The 26,436-nt window shown below is 38.9% G+C and overlaps 1 protein-coding gene across 1 annotated transcript in view; it reads right to left on the reverse strand.

The window, feature by feature from the left end:
* The window catches only part of PLEKHM3 (pleckstrin homology domain containing M3), a gene marked incomplete at both ends in the record, with an annotated part of 158,793 nt that overhangs the window by 82,063 nt on the left and 50,294 nt on the right, over positions 1-26,436 (reverse strand). The window contains 2 exons of the mRNA XM_084249105.1: positions 10,386-10,579; positions 21,657-21,802. Coding sequence (XP_084105231.1) covers positions 10,386-10,579; positions 21,657-21,802 — 340 coding nt within the window. The remainder of the gene's footprint in view (positions 1-10,385; positions 10,580-21,656; positions 21,803-26,436) is intronic.

The raw sequence follows: 26,436 nt of genomic DNA on the forward strand, positions 1-26,436 counted from the left end.
TATGAAAAGTTAATTTCTCCAGTGTCCCTTCAGAACTTCCTATGAGGATCTGAATGCTACACAGTCACTGAACGTTATTTGACTTAGGAATCCTTTGGTATATTAAATAAGAGCTTTACTGCATGAGGTTGTTGCCTTTTGTTTTCTGATGAGACTGCTGTGTTTAGGATTTTCTGCACATTCTGTGACCTTGCTGCCCAGCAGACCTATTAATCATCAGGTCAGACAGCATTTCTCCAGCAGGCCAATAGCAAGGGCAGCCCTGCTTATGCCAATGCAAGTTCATCTGTTAGGTCCTGACATTAGAGCCAAAGGACAGATGTGATAAGGAGGGTCAACTCCACACTCCCTTCACCATCAAAGGAAACCACAGCCCTGGCAGGCAGCACCACCAGGTTCTGACTCCAAAGAACAATGAAGAAACCTGCTGAAGGATCATGAGGACCAAAGAGCAGAATGGTTTCAGTGCCATATTTTCCATTTTATCATTTTTTGAGTTGCCTGACATACTGAGAAGGTAACTTAGGCTTCATTTATAGATCGCTCTAATGAGAAAGGTGAGAAAGGATGAAATAAAAAAAAAGGTTATGATTCAGAGGCCTTATATTATGCAGCTGGTACTTGGGGTTAAAAATGCAGAGATAATTGCTTATGAAATCAAGAGCAGTAGTCTCTTAATAATAAAAAAAAAGCAGGGGGTTCTCATTCTATTTTGCACCAGGACACTAAGTTAAAGAAACCAAGACTCATTTAAAATGACTAATTTCTGAGACTTCAGCTCAGCTACCACCTAGAGCTGATGCTCATGGGAGAAAAAGGGACAAAGTAGACTCTGATGTAGACAGACCCTTTGCAGGATTTTGATAGATTTAATAACCTCACCATTTCCTGAAGCTCAGTTCTCAGAATTGCACAACTGGCATTTAAAAACCCAATGATTAAAATAGGGGGGGAAAAAAGGTTTGTAATGGAAATATCTTAACACATAGAAAAGACTTTTAAAGACAGACACCCTGCCTCTCCCCCACCAGAACACCAAAAGAAAACCTCCAATTTCGATTCTAAATCATGAGTCTAAAGGAAGACTATGGAGAGAGGCACAGAAGTAACAATTTGAAAACTATTTATGCAGTATTACTGTGTTTTCCAGGAATATGGGCTCTGGGTTAGGTAATTTGTGCTGAGTATCAAGAGTAGTGGTGTCTTCCCTTTGGAGGGCACACACACCCACACAAAAATCAACAAAAAGCACTAAGAACTACCCCTAGGGAAATACAATTTGGTTTTCTTGATATGAGTTGCAAACTCTTCTTGAAATAGTTACATTACTGGATGTGGACAGCACCCAAATGTCCAGCCATGCTCCCTGCTAATGGAAAAACAATTTTAAATCAAAGGCAGGTATTTCGATAGCAACCCATGTGGAAGAAACAGTTTCAACCATTTCTCTAGATAGCTCATTTTGCTAATCTCATTGGCTGAAAAAGTGGCAAGATTGTGTTGGATATTATATCTTGGTAGATATGGGAAATAAGGGTTTCATTTACCTACTCATTTGAAAAATGTGCTTAAGTTTCTTAGCAACAAAGAGCCTGGAGTAGAAATACTTGGGAAGTAATTTTGGTTGTGATTATTCTGGGGTCTGATTATAAAAGTGACAGATCATATCACAGTTATTATAGATCCTTGCTCAAATCCTTACAGCATTTTTTTTTAACAGTTCAAAGAATATAATACTTTTCTTGCAATGACTTATTTTTTGTTGTCTCTTAGAAAATGATTTTAGATAATTTATGTATATTTTAATCTCAGAATAAGATAAAAATCACTAAGTTTCTGAAGGATTTCTCAGTAGACAAAAAAGCTTGTGTCTATTATACTAAGATTAATATATAACTACTCAGAGTTGTTTTTTTTTTTTTCAAAGTTTACCAATCTGCTGAGTTTTGGATGACAATGTCTTTTGCAGACAAGTCAATAGCTCCCTTTTAAATATATTTTTAAAATCTGCTGAATGAGATCTCTGGAGAAAAATGAAGGGGAAAGAGCTATTAGAATAGGAGATTAGATGACTTGAAAACCATAGTTCTAGAAGTCATCCAAGGGAAAAGGAATTCTTGAAGTAGAACAAGAACAGTTGCTTTCAAAAACTATCAAAATGACATCCTGTGTTTTAGTTGTTTCTGAGTCCTGATAGTCTTACAGCTCATCTGATGAGACTAAAGCCCCAAATGCAGCTAATGACACTTTTAATTAGCTAACTGAAAATTAGCCATAAAGTCTGGCTAATGTTAAATCTTGCAGAGAACATAAAGAGGTGTATTCATGTACTGAGCTTAAAGAAGTGTTACCTATACACTTGAAGTGCTAATAAGTACTGGTCTTTAATGAGACTAATTTAGTGATAATATGATTACTAAAATGGGTTTATTCTTCTAAAATTCAAATATTAACCTGACTTTGTCAGCTAATAATTAACTGCACATTTAGATCAGATTTTGTTTACTGTGGAGATAGTCCTTATGTTGAGATACTCAGCAAGTCCAGTATGTGTAGATCTGTGTTTTAAGAACTAGGCTGCCTAAGAGACACTCTTAATATGTTAGCTTTCTCGATTAAGTATATTTGATTCACAACAGCATGCAATCTTCTCTATAACAGATTGCCCCTCTACCTAATGTCAGAATTTTTGGGGGTGTGGTCAGACAAGAGAAGGTGTTACTATTCAATATTCTCTCTCAGCTCATTAATAGCTAATGCAATCTTTTGTTCTTCCAACATCAATAGTATGAAGATGTGCTCACACCCAAAAACATCATATTTGTTCAGTGATTCATGATGTTTTACACAAATATTTACTGGCATAAAAATGTTCATAATATACTACATGTAAATGATAGGGTTATAAGTAGAATGTACAATATGAAACCATTTTCATGGGGACAACAACCTGCAAAGGAAAAAGTCCGGAAGAACATAGACCAAAGTGGTAGGATAATGGGTGGCTTCCTTTTTTCTATGAGAAACAGGATTGTTTGTCTTGGATTAAGAAAAAAGGTTTGACTAAATGAAGTGGGTAGAATCTTGGTAACAGTACTTCATTTAATTTGCTCAACAGATATTTACTAGCCCTCACTACCTGTCAGGTGCATTTGCAGGTCCTGGGGCCATAGCAGTGAGTAAAAGAGATAAAAAGCCACACTCCTTCACAGCTTACACCCAGTGGGAAGAGCTGGGACACTGCATAGGCTGCACAACCTCCATATCCACACCTGGTGGCCTGGGAGAGAGACAGCATGCCATGCAATATGGTAATAAGCAGAGAAAGAAGACAGGAAGTGTGTGTGGGGAGGGAGAGAGGAGGGAGGGAGACACTGGTTGCCATTTTAAGTAGCGGTCAAGAATGCTTGCAGAAAGACCTAAGGGAAGTAAGGAAACAGACTATGCTGTTATCTGGGGGAAGATAAAATAATTGAAGCTCACATAGGAGTCTGCTTGGTGTGACTGGAACAGTGAACCTGGGTTTCAAAAAGTAGTGGTAGATGAGGGCAGAGAGGTAATGAGGGATGAGGCAGTATAGGGCCTTGGTTTTTCCTTGGAGTGAGAGGTGAAGCTACTTGATAGTTTGGATAAGCAATGACATTGTTTCATCTACGCATCCACACTAGCTTCAATCTTAACAGACTGAAGGAGGCCCAGTTACTGCAATAATCCAGGGAAAGATGACGGTGATTTAGACATGGTGGCAGCAGTGCAAGTGGTGATGAGTGGCTATATTTTGGAGGTGAAGCTGACAGAATTTGCTGATGGATTGGATGTGAAATGTGAGAGGAAGGTGTTTGGCCTCAATGGGATGGTTGGAAGTGCCATTGAGCCAGATGGGGAAGTCTGCAGGAGGAACAGTTTGCAATAGGCGTGGGATCAGGGATTTTGGAGCTCAGAAGTGGGCTATGTTGAGTTTGAGATGTTAGCAGACATCCAAAGGACACTTGAACCTTTGGGCTTATCCTTTCCTCCAGTGAATTTTCTACAAAGACAGCTCTCCCTGAGGTAACGAGGGAAGGAGTGGGAAGGAAATCTAGGTAAATGAGGTGACATTTATGAGGCAAGTATAAGCTGAGCTGAGCAAGCTGCTAAATTTTCCTTACAGAACAGGAAGCATGAAAATCTAACAGGATACACACACACTTTCATAATTTTTCGGGTACTAAGATAAATAATGTTAATAAAAATGGCAATCTTTTTTTTCAGCTATTATTTCTTTTCAAATTTTTTTTTTTACATCATTGTTCATTTTTAAACAATGTTGCTTCCCCCCCACCCCCTCAGGTATAGGCCCCATAGTTTCCTTTACCAATGCACCTGTGCACCATCACCTCCATTCCCTGCTCCTCCCTCTGGTCCCTCTCCTTCCCATGCAGTATGTCTGATTTATAATAATCCGTTTTTGCTTTGTTGTGTTTTGTACTGTTATTTTTTGACACTGATGTCTTATTTGGTTCCCCTATATTTGTGCTATAAGTGAAACCATCCGATATTTTTCTTTTTCCTTCTGGCTTATTTCACTGAGCATAATTCCTTCTAGCTCCATCCACATTGCTGCAAATGGCATGAGTTTATCTTTTTTGATTGCTGAGTAATATTCCATTGTGTATATGTACCACATCTTCTTGATTCAGTCATCTATTTTTTGGGCATTTGGGTTGTTTCCGGGTTTTACCTATTGTAAATAGTGCTGCAATAAACATAGGGTGCCAGGTATTCTTGTGTCCTTTGGATAGATCCCTAAGAATGGAATTGTCAGGTTGTATGGTAGCTCCATTTTTAGTAGACTGAGGAACCTCCAGGCAGCCTTTCACAGTGGTTGGACCAGTTTGCACTCCCACCAGCAATGTAGGAGAGTTCCTTTTTCACTACATCCTGACCAACATTTGTTGTTGCTTGTTTTTTTGATATGTGCCATTCTTACTGGTGTGAGGTGGTATCTCAATGTGGTTTTAATTTGCATTTCCCTGATTATAAGGTATGTTGAACATTTTTTCATATGCCTGTTGGCCTAAAAATGGCAATTTTAATGACAAATTCCTAATCATTCAGTCAGAACTATTATTGAGCATAATTATAACTTCAAACAAAATGTGGAAAAGTTAGGAAACAAAGTTAGGAAAAGATGGTTTAGAAGATAAATCACTTCTAGTATTCTCTGAGATGCCCAAGTCAAGCTGTCAAATTGTTTCTGAATGGTTAAGCTAAGGATTAAACTTTACAAACAAGTAGGACCAAATGTTGCCCAAGAACTGACACAAATCTGTTTAAGCTCCTGGGAGAACAGATATACTATTGCTATTGGCTCAACTAGTGCTGGGAGAAAAATGAGTTTCAAATTATATCATAATAGAAACACTGGAATCATCAGGCACCCCAAATAACATCCTAATGATAGAGAATGGGAAACACTCAGACACCCACATTAATTTCTAGAATGTCTTTTCTGGACTGGATGATTTCACTCCAGCACTCAGAAGAGAAAATATGACTTAATCTGGATTTCTTTTTTTTTTTTTAATAAAATTTTTTTTAATTTAAATTTATTTTTATATTCCCCATACAATTACAACCCCCTTATTTTGACCCCAATCCCTCCTAATCTGGATTTCTGAAAAGCAAATCCAAACAGCTGGTGGGTATCTAGTGATGTTTTCAGAGTCCAAGAAGAAATGAGAAAAAATAGAGAAAAATTCATCTGTTTTTTTTTAATTCATTGTAAGTCTATTTGATGTTTAAAAATAGTTTGATTATGAGGTTGTCTGCCTATTCCTTTTTTAGTGTTCCTTTGTGAAATAATGGTGATAGATAGATGGCTAATTTTTTTGTTTTGGTTAAAGACAACTCTCTACATATCGCTACATTTTTGCTTTAAATTGGCAGGTCTGTGAACAGTACTTTACTCATTTGGCAAAGGCCAGCCTAAGGAAGGAGCTGTTTTTAGTGCTGAGCCAGTTGTCATGCCTTGCTCTCCAGGGCTGGCTGAGTGGGCAGGGAGCACAGACTGTCTGTGCAACCCCACCTTCCCCCTCAGGCACAGCGCTCTGTTCCACCTGCCTCTACTCTCTCCTAGATGACCTCAAACAAGGCTGCAGGAGAGCTAGAGTTCCTCTTAAAAGTCTAGACACCTCTAGTGCCACCATCCTCAGGACACCGGGTCTGAGCATGGACTCTGCTACTAACCAGCTCTATTACCAGACAAGTCACACAGCACTGTAGTCAGTTCTTCTAAATATGACCTGTCCCACTTACCTAAGAAGGCTGTTGTAAATAACAAATGCTATGGGAAAGTAGTTTTTAATTGACAAAATTTTTAACTGACATAATTACCTTATATGGGTCCAGGCACCACCATGAATAAAGTAGACTGAGGATAAGAAAAACATGGCAACCATGTTTTAATACCAAATGGTAGCGATTTGGGGAGACAACAGGAATAGCAGAAACTATGGTAACATGGAGAAGTCTGATACTTAAAGCTGACTGCTGCTATCCAGGGATGAGGAAAGCCCTGTGTAATCAGAGCTTCTTATTTTCCAAGAGAAATGGGACAGAGCTTCATTTTATGTATGTGAGAAAACCCTGGATTATTTAAATGTTGGCAACCCTTTCACAACTTTAAATCCTGGTGGGAGCCATCTCTGAAAGGCCTAATAGAACATGCCTGAGGGCCAGATTTGGTCCTTAGGTGCCCAACTGTAACTTCTGACTTACACACATCCTGCTGTTCCAGTGTTTAGTGGGAGATGTCGGGCTGGGGCCCCTCCAGCAATTGAGTGTCCTTCCAAAGACTTCACTAGAGGCTGCTGATCTGGAGATGTCCTGACAGTACTGTGAATGCCAAGATTTTCTAGAGTTCTGCATGTATCTTCACAGGTGGACATTGTAAATAATTCTTCTTGTGAAAAGTTAGCTAGGCCTGAATCTAATCCAGCAGGGTCACCATCTGGGAGTCCTCAGAAACAGTGAATTGTCAGCACTGTAAACATTTTAGGCTTCATGGAAGACACTGACTTTTTCTAAACTAATCATCCTTGCCAGTCAAGATTTGAGGTATGGGTTCAAGAACAAGGCGTTCATTTAACAACAATAACAAAAACAGTGAGGATGAAAACCGGAGGGTCATTATAATGAAAGGCCTAAAAGCAAACTGTGACTTCCCTAATAAGGCGACAACCAAAGCTGGCTCCCTGGCGGTCGAGCGCCAATACGATTAATCAGTCTGTTTTCAGTTTTCTCACGACAGCAATATTAACAGTTTGCTTTATTCTGTTTATATGGCGATGACAGGTCTTCAGCATGTTGGGCCTACTTTCTGGAGATTAATGGTTACTCTTACACTGAGGTAAAACCAGGCGGGTAGAGAATGCCTTTTATGACTAGATAAGAACTGGATTCCCTAGCTCTTTTTTGTTTGCACATTGCCCATCAACTCCTCCCTCTTTTAATTTCTATTAAGGATATGTAAGATTAGCTGTGTCTAGCAGGTTCTTCTCACTGTTTAAACTGCTCCACTTCAGATGATGTATTCCCAGGTGAAACAAGGGAAACCTTAAATATTGCTTTTGGATAAGCTTATCCTCTAAATGTACTGTTTTGCGAATTTTGTCTTTAAAAAATTCCATATACAAGTGAGACAGGTAAGAGGTAGCTTTGGTGATAGGAATTTTAGCATATGAGCTAGGCAATGGTTATTTTTTTAGACACTGAAGAAGGCAGAGTTGATATTAAGCATGGCTTAACTGCAAGAAGTACAGACAATCCAGAATGTCTGTTGGACATATTTCACAAAATGTGATTAAACAATCCTATTTTGATGTAAAAGATTTTAAATAACTTGAGAAAATCAGACCTCCTCCCCCTCCAAAAAAAATATCTTGTAAGTGGTACACTTCCCCTGTGCCAGGCTGGAGAGAAATGGCAATCCTGAACATTAATAGCATATGTAAATATAGAAACCCCAAAACAACAACAACAAAACCCTTAAAAATCAACATGCCTCCTCTAGGATTCTGTAGGAACCACCATCTCATTCTTTGCTCCTAAGGAGCTTCCTGCTTCACTCATTTTTATCAACAACTACATGGGTATGTTTATATTGTAGATACAGGAACTGCAGGCCCTGGGCTAGCCAACTCCACATTTCTCCTGATATAGTAGCTGAAATAAGGGATTAATTCAAGGGTGATCCTTTAAAGATTTTTAAAGCCAGAGACAGCATCTAGGATTAAGAAACAATTACTGAGTGCTTACTATGTGTAAGCACCCCAGTTGTAAAAACCCATTTAACTCCATAACTGAATGCACTGAGGTAAGAACTGGTTGTGATTGAGATGTAAGATATTTGAGACAGTAGCACAATATACTGGACTAGATCTGGGCAAATATTGAATTCCATACTTGGAATAATTTGCCTGATGTATAAGATTGGATTGGAAGGAACAGAAACCAGTTATATGCAAATGCAATAGTCCTGAAAGTCCAGCAGTGGTGCACTGGAAGTGAAAGACAGATTTCTGGAGTTACCCCAAAAACAGAAGCAATAAATCTTTTTTGATGGATTCCATTTGTTCATTCAACAACTGTTTTCCAGGGTTGCGATGGGTCAGATATTGTGCTAAGTGACAAAGGGAAGCAGGAAAAGAGAAGATGACTCCTTCAGTGGTCCCAAGTGACGCTGCAAGAGGTAACTGTCCACTAGAGATCCCTCCCCCAACCCCCTCCTTCTATGCTGACTCAGCACCTCACCTACTTCGTGCCAGCCACAGAACTACATAGTGATCATGAACAAGTCCGGGAAAGGAAAAAAAGACTAGTGTGTTTGGTCTCATAGCCTTGGGAGTGCTCTTTGTAGAACTTCCATTCCTTTCCTGGTGGTCTAGCCATAAGGCCAAGTACACGGTGGTAAACCACGAGACTGCTGGAACAGCGTAGGTATTCTTAGCCATCCATATGAAGAGATGAACTCCTATTTAATTTCTAAATATGTGACCTGATTTGGCATATTTAACCAAAGCAAAACATCATTTGAGGAAAGTATCTAAGATGATTCCTATGTGTAGATTTTAATATCATCTAAAAATACAGGCTCAGGAAAAACAAACTGAGCAAAGCCAGAAGGTACTGAAAATAACAAATGTACTTTGAACATTAGAATCTTATACTTAGTATAGCTGGTAAATGAGTTTGAAACAATGCTGTTGGCTGCCAGGGAAAGCCCTCATCTTTCAAAATTGAGATTTGCCTAGGATTTATATAAGAATAAATCCGAAGCACTTTCTAGTGCTTCGGATTTATATAAGAATAAATCCTAAGCACTTTCTAGTGCTTCCTGAAAAATAGCTGGGTGATGGGATGACCACTGCTAAGGAGTATTTTGTTTTGTGACAGATGCCTTTTCATTTTATGAGAGCTTGTCTAGATATTATGTATCCTACACTAACTACATTTATTTCTTTTTAAAATATCTTCAGATGCCTGGGGGTTATGTCCTTTTCTTTGGGTCTAAACCTAGATCTCAAATAGCAAAGTATTAGTATTTGCCAGAAGATTCTTACCCATTTAGGCTTTCCTCCCCAAACCATGACGAATGACTGTTTTTGGTCATTTCTGTCAGAAGAAGAAAACTGAAAGGTGTTTTTAGGGACGTATGAACACCACCAATAATTATTTCAAGTATAAAGCTAGTTTGTATATATCGAGAGTGAGAATTCAAACGCCAGCTGAACTGTAAAAAGAGGAGGCACACTATAACCTTGCTGTTATTTTGAGGATTTGCCTGTTCTATGAACGTCGCGATGGCTAAGCTATGGAAAAGGCTGCACCAAGGGTAACAAAAGGCAGAATCCTGGGCCTAGTGCTTTTTAATTCCAATTCTACCACCTGCATCATTTATCAAGTTTGTTTCTGTATGGAGAGTAAGATTTTCTACCTACTTATTTCCCATTGGAAATGTTTTAAAACTATAAGCATCTTTGAAATATTTAATTTTTTAAAATGACAAACAGGAATTGAATTCAGGAAAAAGTATAAACACTGCATGAGTGATCAGTGAGGGCACTGCTATGATGCCATCTCAGGAAAACCTGTGAGAGAAGTCCTCACTGTTGTGGGAACTCAACCCACGGTTAAAAACCTTCTCTTACACCGAGATATTATTTTCATTTTGTTTGGCTTAGCCAGATACAGGACCTTGGTGGAAAAAGTCAAAGATGAGCCCAGAGGGAGAGCCACAGAATTCGAGACAGCCGGCCTTGGAAAAGCCCTCGTAGACCATCTAACCACGCTCCCAGGGCAGGAAAGAAAAACAAACTGGAGCCCACTGACATTATGACTCTTACCTGCGGCGCAGATCCTCAGCCACTGCTGCCCGGCAGCTGAACAAATAGGCCCGAAGCGACTTCAGCCGCTGCCGCAGCCGCACCACCGCGGCCAGCGGCTCCGCATGGAGGTACAGCATGGGGTTCTCCTGCTGGATGTCAATCAGGGGCTCTTCGTACACGTACTCCAGAAACTCTTTGGCCTGCTTAGACACCTGCAAAATAAACTTCCTCAATCAGTTCTGGTGAATTAGCCAGCCTCCCACAAACTAGGAACCATAGCTTAAGTATCAAAGTAGTATTTTCTGAACACAGTCAAATGAGAAAACTGATTAATTCAAATATAGATTCGGCCTTCTCTTTTAGAGCTTCAACAGGTAAAAGTATTCTGAGCACTGAATGGAAGTCATTAATTCTGTTTCTTGATTATGGTGGTGATTATATAAATCTGCAAGAGAGGTAAAATGACACAGAACTTTTCAGATCAGGTATACCAATTGTCAACTTACCATTTGTTATTTTGTACGATATAGTTATTACCTATGCTGTAATCTCAGGTGGGGGAATCTGGATGAAAGACAGCCAGGTATTCTCTGCTAACTATGCAGCTTCTTGTATAAATGAAGTAGAAAAATAGTTAAGATTTCCTTACAGCACTTAATATTGTTTGATTTAAAATCAATTCCCTGATTTTAAACACTACATGTATATGTGCATTTGTTTGTATATTCTGTAACATTTTTTTTGATAAATAGCCACTTAAATAAAAGGTAAGATATCTACATATTACAAAGTTCTAAAGGAATACAGGATATCTTGAATAATCTGACCGCAGAAAAAACAGGGTCAAATACACACTTTGGGCAGAAAGGAGTAGCTCTTATCAAAACAACTTTGAGCTTGAGCCAACTCTCATCAACAAGTCCATCTAACTCTATGTTCACTTAGGGTTGTAAATGACAAGACCATGAAAGTAGATCTTAAAATGCCATGGTTGTGAAAAGAAATAGTGCATTGGAAACAATGCATCCAAGATATACAGGGAATAGCTTAAATAATACATGAGGGTAATTTTTTGGAATCTTTACTGATACTGAGATGTGGATTGGCTAGTGAGAGTTGGCTCAGTTTCTATTTATGGAAAGCAAAACCTCTCCCACCAAAATCTCTCTAGCACTGGGAATAAGTTCAGGAATTCAACAAAAACAAAACAGCTTATTAAAAAGAAAACTGAAAACCACTTATTGACTATCAATGAAGATAGTCTCTACCCTCAAGGGATTCATTTAGCATGAGACAAATATCTAAAGCAAAAGATACATGTTGCACATAAACTATCTACAAAAGAAGTATGGATGAGATTCACTAGTAGTTAAAGGGGGAGGAAGCAACCATCCTGGGGGTCAGGGGGTTAGGGAAGGCATGGCAAAGCACATAATACTGGCTGAAAATCTAAACAGAAATTCACTTGGTGGGAGAGAGTATAGTTAAGCACACAACCATGAGAACACATCAATATGTATACATGTGCTAATTAAATGTATGGCAATTATAGGTTGATTAAAAATTTCTTATACATGTTTATGAAATTCAGCATTTTCTTGTAAAATGCATACAAAAGTTCATGTTTCATTTTTGAGGTAGCTGTTATATCATGGGATCCACTAGGGTCCTATGGAGTTAGTGAAGTTATATACTTAATGTGAATCCACCTAGAGTTAGCCATAGACTTTGACGATTTAACCAGCTTGGAAATAACACTCTAAAGGGCTAAATTATGCCTCCCTGTGAGGTTCCACTCAGGCATGACAGACACTGTAGCCAGCAATAAGCATTCAGTGGAGAATAAAACAGGCTTGGCCCTGTCCTTAGGTGGCTTGTATTCTGTGGGGAAAGACAGAATTGGACTTACAAAATATTTTATCATGGTTAAATATTACATTTCTTAAGTGAGGAAACTGCGAATGGTATTCTGGGTAATGAAGCACAATCCACTTGAAACTGTTGCTGAAAAATGATGTATAGTACAATTCAATTAGTCTTCTGGCTCTACTGAGCAGTGTTTATACTGAGTCAGGCCCTGCTGAATTAGGTTAACAATGCTACCTTTTAGTAGGTGAACAGAAGGACAAAGGGCACTGGCCAAGCTCCCAGGCCTTAAAAGGATTCTCTCTTCAGGTGGTACTTAAGCCCGAAAGGGGAAAAAACATCTTTTAGAGAGACAGTAAAAGCAGTGAGACAAATGGGACCCCACTACTAACAGCAATCCTAAACTGAAATTGCTAAAAACAAAACAGCTAGTTTCAGTAACATCTAAGGTTCCATTTCATAGAACTTATTAACCAGCGTTACAAACACAAAACATACTGTGACAGTGGCTACCTCAGTATTTGAACAAATCCCTGACATGCTGAGCTAATGCTTGTTTTTTTGAAAATCGACCACTTACACCAGGCAATGGAATTTGGGGAGGAACTCAATGTGGCATGAAATGCTAATTTTGCAAAATAAGAGTACTCTCTCCCCACTGATTCCTAAGTTCTATATGACCTTCCATACAAGTATGGGGATTTTACTTTCACACCCCAAAACTGCAATTTGAAAGTTTGTTTTATGAAAGAAAATGTTACTATATTAGGGAAAAAAGTCAGCAATAACCTGTGTTACAGTTTCTGTGAGAGTTTCTTGACAATATAAATATACAGATTATATAGAAAAATGAATATATTTCACTTAAAAGCTAAGAGTTACTGTCCTACAATTCTTGCCAGTAAAATTAAGAAAAACATGATAAATTGAGCCCTGTTTCTGATATAAAACTTAGCTCACAAGTACAGATGGATGAGCCCAATCAATATTTTCTTTAAAAAGAAAAATGTGTGTGGTTGGCATTCTCTTCCATGCTTCTATTCATATTAATATAATTTTCCAGGTTTTTAAAATTTATAAACAGAAAACTTTAAGCTATAAGAACTACACTGTCTCTGAGGTTTTGTTGCAGCTTGTGAATTGGTTCTCTCTTTACAGCTCTGTACTCTACATGGTTCAATACAAATGAGGAGGAGGAGGTCCCGGCAGAAATAGGTCTCTCCATCTCACACTTAGGAGTTGGAGAAAATCTCAAAATCAGGTTATAATTAGTTACACACTAATAATGACCAAATCTGCTCTATACACACGTACACTTGTCATTCGATACGAACATAATACATCTTTTGTTATACCAGTAGCAGTTATCTCTTAAAAACAAAGTTCTCAAATGTTCCAGGTTTACGTAAGTCTGCGAGAGAGTTCTGGAATGGTGTACTGGTATGTTCCCCCACAAAAATAGCCCTGGGTAATAAAGCAGTAGGGCAAAGGGAATGTTTAACCATAGACAGCAATTTGGAGATGATGCGGTGGTGGTGGTAAGGACTTTAGTTTTGTTACTGGAGAAAAATGTATTAGAATAAAACAAATAAGAACAAAATCTCAGAATAACTAGATAATCTAGTTCAGGTTTTCTCAACTTGTTGGGAATATTAATCCTACAAGAAAAATATTCTGAGGTCCAATAAGGAATATGTCACACATCTCATCCTTCTCTGGGTCATTTAAAGGGAAATGTGTGAACATCTTGTATGAACTAAAGAAAACCTACTTAGCCCAGCCACTTCCTAAACCTATTTTACTACAGACAGAGAAGCTGTTTGATGTGCTGGCTGTCTGGGGATATGCAGTGGAAAATGAAATCCAGCCTGGGCTCCCCTCACCAATGGGCTCAAAGGGCATCTTTCTCCAAGTTGAACCATCCTCTTGCCTACCGGGGCTGCACTCTTCTGGAGAGGCCCTTCACCAGTTACAAAATTGGCCTAGTTACAGTCCTCCTATGGAACCTCCTTTCTGAGCGACACCTACATACACATATCTATTATACATAAATATATATGTATCTATCAATAAATTAATCATGAGAGGTCATTTTGTGGCAGAACTAGAGCCAAAACTCAGATCTCCACAAAATGACCTCTCATGACTAATTTATTAATAGATATATATATATTGATTGACAGATATATAGATTTATATCTATCAATCAATAAATTAATCATGAGAGGTCATTTTGTGGCAGAACTAGAGCCAAAACTCAGATCTCTGGCTCTGTGCTTTTTAGGCATTGTTTATATTCACAGTTCTTTTTATTTTTAAATAGTTTATCATAAACTATCTGCTCATTACTCTTTGAAAGAAGTGATCCCACTGTCTCCCCTCCTCTCCAGTCAAATAGAAAGCAAGTGGGATACAAATGGAGAATGACTAATGTGCTGGCGTGTGGGGATTCCCATTTGGTTTTAACTCTAAAAGTAAAGTACAGTAATGCTTCATTTATCTAGAAGTCACTTATTTGTGTATTTGCTTACTGTCTCTCTCCCTCATGAGAAATTCACATCCCCAACATAAAGAAGGGTAAGCGAGGAGTTCAATAAGCACTTGTGGCACAAGTGAATGAAATTTTACAATGTTCTGGCTGTGACTTTGAACCCCACACTCTAAATACAACTAAAAGAACTTGTTTCTAAGTTTACAACATAATAAATTATGTTAATAAACTAGAAAAGGGGAAAGACCGCTAGAGGCGACACAGCGACACCACAAGTGACAGCTGGCATTCTTGTACTAAGAGAAAGGCTGCTGAATCCACTATGGGGTAAAAATCCAGCACACAACTACACTGAAGGCGATTTGGAAATATCCACGAAACTCACAGATATATACATACCCCTACATCTAGGAAGTTATCTACAGATAGTCTCACTCATGAATGGAAGAACTTAAAAGGATGTATAAAGACACTCTTGGAATCACATAGTATAACACCAAATGATTGGAAAAGACAATGTATCAAAAAAAAAAAAACTGGTTACATAAATTGTGTGTTGTGTGTGTGTATGTGCAAAATTCATAAGGAATATGGAGTGGCTGTTAAAAGGAAGAGTTTTATGATCTAAATAGAATGTTCCCCAAGAGCAAAATGTATACTATATATTCCCTGTGCCATTCTTATCTAAAAGAACATGTGAATGTAAACTGTCCCTGAAAGGATACCCAAGAAAAGAATAATTTGGTTGACTGTGGGAAGGAGAACAAGGTAGAAAGGAGATTATCTAGGCACATATGTCCTTTGTACTTTTTCATTTTTGTGAAAGAATATCCAGAAAGAAGATAGAATAAAAGAGCAATGTGAGGAAATTTTTTTTTTTTATGAAATAGCCTCCCCTACTACATTAAACCACACTGAAGGTTATCTATGGCAGGACAAAACAGTAACATTTATAATTCTGAAACATTAAAAAGGTTAATTTCTAGTACATGCGTTCCTAAGTAGAATATATGAGCTAAATAATGGTTAAAACTTACAAAATAATAAAAGTAATGTTATCACATTACTGAAAATTTGGAGAATAAAGATTGAGAGAGGAATATGTATATCACTCATAATCTTAGCATAGTAGAATTACCACTTAATCCTTTGGTATAATGTTTCCTACCAGTATTTGTTCTCATTTCTATTGTGAAAAATCATGGCAAAAGTCATTTTAATAAAATCAACTTAACTGTAATACTTCTCGGTCCTGTTAAAATAAGCACTATAAGCTAATGGGGGAGGTATCAGGAGATCTTAAGTTTAATTACAATTTGTTCTCAAAATCTCCAAATGACTCTGATCAAGTGCTTTTTCCCATCAGCGAGCTGTTCTCCAGCTCAGCAAGGGCAGCAGAGCTTGCCCTGAATGCCTCTTAAGATTTAGAGATAGGAAATGGTTTATGTAACATGGAAAACCCCTAGCTAAATGGAATGTGAATTTTCAAGCTAGGATACAAAAATATTTTGAAAAGGCACAACTGAGAGAAACCACTTAGGAAGAATTGAGACTAAGTTTGAGTTCCTTACCAACTCTTTGTTATGTTTGCTATTTTTGAATGGGAAGGTAGGAGAAAGGTATCTTCAAAGAGAATTTCATTATAAAATGGCTATAGAACTGAAAGATTCGGTTTAGCTGCTAGGTAATCCTGGAGCTCAATTCAATCTGCAGGATATACACTGGAAAATAGATGAAATCCTGCTTTAAAAATAATTAGGATTATTATTACTTCAGAGGGCGGACAAGGAAATGCTTAAGATGACAGATTTCATTCTGTTCTGCAAAACCATTTTTTCACTCTTTTAAATGGATATTAAAGCCAGTCACGTACTTGCTATTAAGGAGACAGGCAGATCTAACAGAATGATGTCTGCTCCTGGAAACAGATAGGTCTGAATTGATCCTCACAATTAGGAACATTAAGTTAAATCCTGGTATCTGAGCAAAGACAGACAAACACTGGACTAAATGGAATATGGTTACTTAATGCCAGTGGGAGATGATCCAGATAAAACTGACTGGCTCTGTTCCTGCTTTAAAATTTTCTCTCATCCACTGAGAACCTGGGAAGGAGTGATCTGATAAAGGAACATTTTCTTCATGTGCAACACAGATGAAGTGAGGCTACCTACTATCTTCAATTAGTTAGCTGTCTCCTCAAAATCAAACCTTGTCACTCGAATGACCTCCAAGTAGAATGTCTGCCTTGTACAAAGACTGCAAGTGCCAGCGATGGCGAGCCTGATGGTTTTGGTGGTCTTTATTGCTCACTGCAAACAGACCCAGATCCCCTCCTCCATTTCCCACCTGGATAAACCATGCTTTTTTTTTTTTTTTTTTTTCATTTTCCTCACTCAGTACCATCTTTTCTGCTTTAGCTCCACAGACTGGTGTGTATTCTTCTGGCAGGTGCCCCCAGACTAAGCTCTCACTGATGCAGCTGGGACTGCCTGGCTCACCTACTCTCTCCACACCTCTCCCGGCTGTCAGAGGCCTGCTCCACACTGTCTACAGCAAACTCAACAAGTGTTCTTTTCCTCTAAATATGTTTTTATCTAGCATAAACGTGGCAAAAATATTTATAGCCTATATTCAGAGTGTCAAGTACAAGATGCAGAGGAGAGGATGATAACTGTGTCTGATAGAGGGGAAGAGCCAGGAGAGGAAGTGAGGTTGACGCTGGGTTGAGGATTTGCTGAATTGAATGAGGGCAAAGGAAAATAAGAGGCATGAAATTGCATGGCAGGACTGAGAACAGGAAGGAGCGTGGGTCTAGTGGAGGACTTCTGGGGCAGGCAGGTAGATGAGGATTGATAAAAAGGCAGTCACTAGAGATCACAAAAAATTTCCTGGCAGGTTAAGATGGTTGTATCTGCTTTTAACAACCACAGAAAAAGCTGGAGTTAACACAGCACTTATTTTATATGCACTTTTGTAGGTGCTTTCTGTCAATCATTTATTTAAGCAAACAGCAACCTTACAAATAGGTACTTTTACTTCCCCATTCTGAAGGTGAGGAAACCAGGACTAAGAGAGGGGAAAAAATTCACCTGAGGTTAGATTAGGACTGTTGGGAACTACTGTTGAGGCAAATTAGGTCTTTTTGGAAATTCTGTTGGGGTGAGCCTTGAAGGCAGGAAACAAGGTCAACCTACTGAATTCCTTCATGTGAATGATGTTTGAGATGGTTAGTGTGGTGGATGTGGGTGCGGTGCAGAGCACGGCCTCAAGAACTGACATTCAGGCTGAGTTTTGCTGATTAGGCGGAGCAGGTGTGGCGGAGGGAGGAGCCCACGATGTTTCCCAGTGCTGCACTGGAGATGGGTGGGGTCGTGTGCACTCCAGGGTGGTGGGGGGACATCTGGTAAAGGAGATGAAGCCAGTTTGGGACTACTGAGTTTGAGGCACCCACAGGTCATGCTTCATTTGTCCATTCATTCACTGAACATTCCTGCTGCTTAATTACGTGCCAGGAACTGTGCTAAGTTCCCTGTGTCCAGGGAGCTTGCCTTCAGAGAGAAGGGACAGCAATTAGCTGTCATATGAATGTGATGGTAATGAAAATAATAAAAAAAATTTCCATTGTTTAAGTGCTTATCACAGTCACTTGCAGAGTGCTTTCCTCATATCTCAATTCACAAGTCTTTTAGGTAAGAATGAATGCTTATTTGGCACCCACTAAATACTAGGCACTGTTCTAAATGCTCCACATGCATGAAATCGTAAGTAACCCTAGGAAGTATTGTCCACATTTTACAGATGAAACTGAAGCACAGACTAGATAACTCACTCAGGTCATGAGCTAACAAATCACAAAGATAATACTTGAGCCTAGACAGTCTAGCTTCATTTTACAGATCATGAAACTGAGGTTCAGTGATGTCCAAGTAATTGGTCCCAACAAATCAAGTACTAACTAAGAGGGAGAAGTAGGGTTTGGACAAATGCCTGCTTAACTCCAAGATCCTGCTACTAACCCCTAAATAAGAGAAGTTCTTGAGCCCCATGCAGAACACAGTGGTGACATGAAGGAGAGAGGCAGCAATGTAGTAAGTGCAGAAGGGTGGGGTCGTTAGAGTTTCACCAAGGTGGACGTGCTTTTATCAGCTCTGGAAAAATAAGCAAGGATTTCCCAGAGGCACAAAAATATCTGGAAGGCAAGTGGAAGGATGACTCTAAGAGAAAGAACTCTTCTTCCTCCCCAAGTAGGAGGGAACAGGTACAAGTACAGATAGGCTTGTAGCTTTAATTTTCTTCTTGAAGTAGGAGGCAAGCTCATAGGGGGTGACTGACTTGGAAGACAGTGAAAATGTGGATGTGTTTTGGATAGAAGAGAAGATAGAGTTGCTCAACAATACAGAAAAGAATAGAAGCTAACTGGCCATTCAGAATTTTTATGTTTATTTTGTACTTCAAAGGTTATAGGCTGGTGAACAGCTATAGGCCCCTTCCTTACCTACCCACCTTGCTCTAGGTGATACAGTTACCATGAAATCAAGTCTCAGAAATTTATTAGAAAGGAGATATAAAAACAGTGTGTTTATTCAGCCTGCATGGAAGGTTCATTCAAAGCAGATGTGACAAGAGTCTGGCAACAGAATCAGAAAAGCTGCTAGTCAGTTCAGGTAACAGACACAGGACACAGACCATACAAAAATCTTAAGCCTCGAGGACCATTCTGGTGAGGGGTTAGATTCCTCCACTTGTCAAATTCTACCACCTTGTTTATGCAAGGGTGGAAATGCTGTATAGCGCGGTGAGCGATTCATGTCTTGAAGGTTAGTAAGTTGAAAACCAAAGTTAAGATGCCCACAGATCTCACTTGCAGTAGTAAAACTGGAGCTGAAGATAAAAGTGGGAATCATCAGCATATGATCCTGGTAGTTAAAACCACAGAAGGCAAGAAGATAATGCAGAAGAAAGAATATAACATGGGAAAAAAGAATGAACCATAGGAATCGTAAGATTAGAGGTGCAGGCAGAGAACAAGGAATAAGAAAGCTTGAAAGGGTCAGAAGAGTCAGAAATAGGAAGAGAACCAGGGGTGTCATCAAAATCAAGGCAAAAGAATTCCTCCTCAAATACTTGGAGCAGGGAATAAAGGAAAAACAGCCTGTGGACACAGGGTCCATTGGGTAGGTAGATGTAATGTTGGGAGCTTGTGAATGTTCTTTTCCATTTACCTCAGTTGCTTCTGGCTCACTGTTTTATTTCTGTGCCCATGAGAATTCTTTTATTTCTGTGTCCCTGAGAATTCCAGTAAAATAAGAAACTGACCAGTACCAACTGGATTTGGCAAAAACCTTAACAGAAGAGTTAAGATTATGAGCAGAAGTAGGAAGACTAAACCTTTGGTTAGAGGAGTGATGTTTCTTCTGTGACTGGAAGGAAAACAATGAAGATGGATGTGGATTTAGGTGAGTTTGTAGGTGAGTTGATAGAAGTATTGCCTAATCATCCCTACTTGTCTATCAAGACACTTCCCACAGTGACCAAGGCTAGGTGTTTAATCCCTTTGGATCACGGGCACATAAATAAAAGAATTAGCCAAAAGCCACTGAAGTAAATGGAAGAGAACATTCACAAGCTCCCAACATCACATCTACCTACCCACTGGCCCCTGTGTCCACAGGCTGTTTTTCCTTTTATTCCCTGCTCCTAGCAAAAGCCAACCTCTCCTAATGTCTATGTGACTCCATCCTTCTCACTTAATCAACCTCATTGTTCTATTAATTCTCTCTCCTAGTTTGTGTCAGTATAGAAAACACACTTATTTCTGTCAAACAAGAACATCAAATTTAACTTGATTCCCCACATCCTGTCCAGTTACTCTCCATCTCCTAGCATCCCCTTATAGAAAAACTTCTCAAAAGAGTTGTCTATTCTTGTTCTGATTTCTCTCTTCCTATATAAGTCAAATTCACTCCAATTAGACCTTCCCTCCCACCACTCAATTCCAACTGCTCTCATAAAGGTCATTCACTACCTCCACATTACTAAATGCCTCGGTCAGTTCTCAAGGCTCATCGTGTTTGATCTATCAATTTCTGTCACAATGGCACTGGAAACACCTTCTTCATGGGATCCTTCTACCTCACTGCTCGCTCCTTCTTGGCTTCCTATGCGAATGGTTCCTTCTTTCTACATCTGCTTAAGCTGGAGTGCCCCAACACTGTCTTCCTCTTCAAATCCGCTGATTTACATTTTGATAGTTATCAAAATTTTTGTATTTTTGTCTCTGTACTTCATGTATATACTCCTTGGATAACAGCAGTTACTTTGCAGAGCTGTTAACCTGTATTTCTCACTTCTTCCCCTTTAAAAAGAGGTCACAGTCCTGGTTAGGCCCAAGGGTGGTTCCCCACACTGTTCCTTGGCATGGTGCCCCACTCAGGAGTCCTCACTTCTGTCACTTGAAGCTTCTCTTCAGGTTCCAGTTCCAGGGCACTGGATTTACCAGAGGCTGAGCTTTGTAGGAGGAGTGCTATACTCTACTCTAAGAAGTACCTTGGATTATTCCCTCCCTTCAAAGATTACTGGCATGCTCAAGCCAACATGACTTTTTTTTTTTTGTTACCCCACAGTATTGTGATATTGGAGATAAGAACAAAAAATAACAAATGAGGCCACTTTCTATGTCAGAATTCTCTTTCAGCACCTATAGTTAGTTACCAAGGTCCAGATATAAAATCTGATCTGTATTTTTTCAAATGAGGAAATAAGAATTATAATAAAGAAGCCTTTAAACTGTGAGCTATTTAAGAAGCATTAGATAAGATCTTAGATTTTATGAGTTTGCTCCAAACTCTTGTATCATTGTCTTTATAACACCCGTGACAACATATGAAGACCAAGATGGCTACTATGAAGTGAATCAGTTTTTGACCTACCTTATATTTTGAGGTGTCCCAGTTGTGGATTATGCGTGCTGGGATGAGGAAACTGTCGTCCACATGGCAGCTGCTGCAGTAGTACCAGCCACTGTAATTGCATACCTTCGCTTTCCCGTTAGAAAGGCCTATGGATCGCTGGCATCCTGTTCAAGACAAAAGGAAGCGTCTATCAGTATTGTATTTTTCACACCACAGGTCACACAGCCCTCAAATTAAACAAATGTCCACAACAGAAAAGAAATTGCAGAGAAAACATGTATGGACGTGTCCTTTCTTCCTAGCCTCACAGTTTCTGCCCTCTCATCCTGGGTGATCAGGGTAACCATCACCTATGGGGTTCCCTGTTTCTGCTCACTTTTGCCTATGGCTGCCAGAAATCAGTTTCTATTACCTCACCTCTATTTCCTCACTTCCTTCCTCAGAAACTCTTTCACTGGTCACTTTTCTGGGGCTCCTCATACAGGACCCCATCTAATTTGCACAACCTCTCAAGGAAGATCTTATCAGCTCTATTTTACAGATGAATAAACTAAGGGTTTGGCCAGGTTAAATACCTAATTTGGGGTCACCCAGTCGATAAGAGGTTGCAGTTTGGATTTGGTTCTAAACTTGTATTGTAACAGGGTGGCCCTGCGGGGTTTGGGCTGCCCCTCTCCCTGTCCTATAACAGTATGATTGAAAAATGATCCTCAAAATTGATATATGGCCTTTCTTAATGTGTACAAAATCAATGTAAGGAATTTCGCCTTTGATTGGCCCCCATCCTACCTTTCCAGCTACCTACTCCCACTACTCTTTGCTGGGAATAGAAACTCTTTATTCCAGTCAGCGCACTCTCAGCTCTGTTCCCAAAATGAATGCCCTCCATGTCTTAGTGCATATTATTTCTCCTTACGCAATGCCCTCCTCTCGGCTCACCGCTTTGCCAAATCCTGCCCATTATTACCAAGGTAACTTGTTGCCTGCCAGTGACTGTGAGGGCCCTTCTGTGTCCCAGGAAGTGCATGATTCTGTGAGCACTATCCTTGTGCCCAGGGACTTGGTAATAACCATGGTTCTGCCACAAAAAAAATTATTAGTTTTTTTTACATGGCAGGAAGAATCTTCCATTGATGAGTACAGAAATTCTGTCACAATTAACCCAAAGGACAAAATCCTGGCAGTTCTGATAATCATAATGATACAAATGGTATCATTATTCTGGCATTTCTGATCTACACCTTTCATCTTAGAATTCCTTCCAAGTGGCCTATTTCATGCACTGGTATCAAGAAGTATCTCAATCAAAGCGATTTCACATTAAGCCTACTGTCTGAAATGTTGCACCCTATTTCCACAAGGAGCTTCAACATGTCTATTTAATAAACCACCAATCTAATGAGATACTGATTCAATGCACTCCATGAATGAAAGTATTATAAGACAAAGAACTTTTCATCACAGAAGGCATTGGGAAGCAAACAATTTCACAAGGAAATTTGATCATATATATATGTATATATATTTTCAATACAAGAACTACATAAGACAATAACTTCTGTGTAAGTAAGTAAAGTACTAGTATGATGCTTCAAGAGCTTAATACTATTTCTTCCAACTGACTTCTTTACTATTGTGTAGCAACAAAATCCTAACAAGCTCCTGTTTTTCAAATGGCTCAGGAATGATGTGTGTGCCGGAAAAGGAAGAAGCAAACACACCTGCTGCTCCTGTTGGACAGGGAGGTGCATCCTCCTCACAGGCTGGAAGGCTGGATGCCATTTGCTGCCCTCAGTGACAGTGGCACTCACTTGGCATTTAGCACAAGCCTCCTTAAACCACTCTGCCTTTGTATGTACTTGTCCAGCCAGGATCATGCTGGAAACTCTTCAGGTTGATATTTTGTCCTCAGCACTTAAAATAGTTTTATACTTTCTATACCATCAATAAATGCTTATGTTGAAGTGATCAACTAAATATTGCTTGTTACACCTATACTCACATACATATAAAGAAGTCTTCATTTGCTCTGGCTATTCTATAGCTGATTCCCCTAACCTAGTCATCCAACTCTCACAGCAGTCCATGTCTGTTAATATCCCTATGAAAATATGCTGCCCATTTTAAGAATTCTACATGACCGTGTGATAATACATGGAATGTGGAACAGAGTTCAGTGGATTCGGACATATCCTTGATATTGGGTCATTACTGTTTCCAAAAATTAGTAGACTCTCAAATAACACTGAAATGATGCTGAATAAAATTCAGTCTCTCCTAATGATTTGGAAAGCGATCATGATCTTGCAGAAATTCAGGTTCACCATTACAGCTTAAATTCTCATTATAGAACACTCCAAAAAAATAAATTTAGATTAATTTAGCTTGTTGGTTGTCTTTATTTTGAATATAATAAACATCAGTAAGCATCTGTTGGATGCTTTATATATGCTTTTGTAGGAACTGCTCAGTTATCAGGCTATAATTGTTAATGACTTCATTATAATTTTCTGGGTACAACAAACATGGATAATACTAAAATACACAAGTATTCATTGTAAGAAAGCATATTACAGCCCAAAGATGTTTATATCAACCAGGCACACAGGTCAAAAGCCTAATAAGATGGGGGTTCAATTGCTTGAGTTAACCAAATGAGATAAACATCCTCACTACTTTGCAAAGTTTAGGCTCTTAAAAAGCAAGCCTGAAAGTATACGGTGAAGTTTTATTTAGGTTTTAGTTTAGACAAAAACGTCAGAACATAAACTCCTACCTTTAACCCTCTCTCTTCATACCTTATTTAGAACCTTGCTTTCCTATTATGGGTGCTGAACTCACCTCTAAGGACTCAGAAGTAGGTATGGATGGACCTATCTGTATGCTTGGGACTACTTGAGAGTCTCAGTTTATAGACAAGCGTGGTGGGTCTAGAATCAGGAAGCCTGAGTTTGTCCCTGCCTAGGACACTGAGTGCCAAACCAGCAAACTCTCCAGACCTGCTTTGCTCACTAAAAAATGAAGGGCTTACCTTGAAATTCTTGGGATACAAGGAACATACCTCAACATCATAAAGGCCATCTATGACAAGCCAACAGCCAGTATCATTCTCAATGGTGAAAAGCTGAAAGCAATTCCATTAAGATCTGGAACAAGACAAGGATGTCCACTCTCACCACTGCTTTTCAATATAATACTGGAAGTCCTAGCCAGAGCAATAAGACAAGAGAAAGACATCCAAGGAATCCAAATAGGAAAAGAAGAAGTCAAACTATCACTATTTGCAGATGATATGATAATATACATAGAGAACCCCAAAAACTCCACAGAAAAACTAATTCAACTAATCAATCAGTTCAGTAAAGTGGCAGGATACAAAATCAACACGCAAAAGTCAGTAGCCTTCCTATACACAAACAATAAATCTGAAGAAGAAGAAATCAAAAAAACCATCCCTTTTATTATTGAAACAAAAAAAATCAAATATTTGGGAATAAATCTAACAAAAGAGGTAAAGGACCTATACAAAGAAAACTATAAAACACTGTTAAAAGAAATAGAAGAAGACACAAAGAAATGGAAAGACATCCCCTGCTCATGGATTGGAAGAATAAACATTATTAAAATGGCCATCCTACCAAAAGCAATATACAGATTCAATGCTATTCCAATCAAAATTTCAATGTCATTCTTCAAAGAAATAGAACAATTATTGATGAAATTCATATGGAATCACAAAAAACCCTGAATAGCCAAAGCTCTCCTGAAAAAAAAAAAGAAGGGAATGGAGGCATCAGACTCCCAGACTTCAAACTATACTACAAAGCCATAATCATCAAAACTGCATGGTATTGGAACAAGAACAGACACACAGACCAATGGAATCGAATAGAAAATCCAGAAATAAACCCACAGATCTATGGTCAACTAATCTTTGACAAAGGAGCAAAGACTATGCATTGGAGCAAAGAAAGTTTGTTCAATAAATGGTGCTGGGAAAACTGGGTCGCTACATGCAAAAGAATGAAGCTTGACCACTACCTCACACCATACACAAAAATCAACTCAAAATGGATTAAAGAACTAGACATAAGACCTGAAACCATAAAATATATAGAAGGAAATATAGGCGAAACACTACGTGATTTGCACATCAAAGACATCGTTACAAGCACATCACCCAAAGCAGTGATAGTGAAGGCAAAGATAAACAGCTGGGACTACATCAAATTAAAGAGCTTCTGCACAGCAAAAGAGACAATAACAAAAACAAAGAGAAACCCCACCAACTGGGAGAACATTTTTGCACCCAACACTAATGATAAAGGACTGATCACAAAAATCTGCAAAGAGCTGATGAGACTCAACAACAACAAAGAAAATTATTCAGTCAAAAAATGGACAGAAGAGCTAAAAAGAAACTTCTCTGAAGAGGAAATGCAAATGGCCAACAGGCATATGAAAAAATGTTCAACATCACTTGTCATCAGGGAAATGCAAATCAAAACTACCATGAGATACCATCTTACACCAGTGAGAATGGCACATATTAAAAAAACTAGCAACAACAAATGTTGGCGAGGGTGTGGAGAAAAAGGAACTCTTCTGCACTGTTGGTGGGAGTGCAAACTGGTCCAACCACTATGGAGAGCTGTGTGGAGATTTCTGGACCTACTAAACATAGAGCTTCCATATGATCCAGCAATTCCACTCCTAGGTATTTACCCAAAGGACACAGAAACATCCATTCCAAAGAGCACCTGCACCCCTATGTTTATAGCAGCACTGTTTACAATAG

The sequence above is a fragment of the Talpa europaea genome (genome assembly GCF_964194135.1).
Source record: "Talpa europaea genome assembly, chromosome: 1".
Classification (NCBI taxonomy): domain Eukaryota; kingdom Metazoa; phylum Chordata; class Mammalia; order Eulipotyphla; family Talpidae; genus Talpa; species Talpa europaea.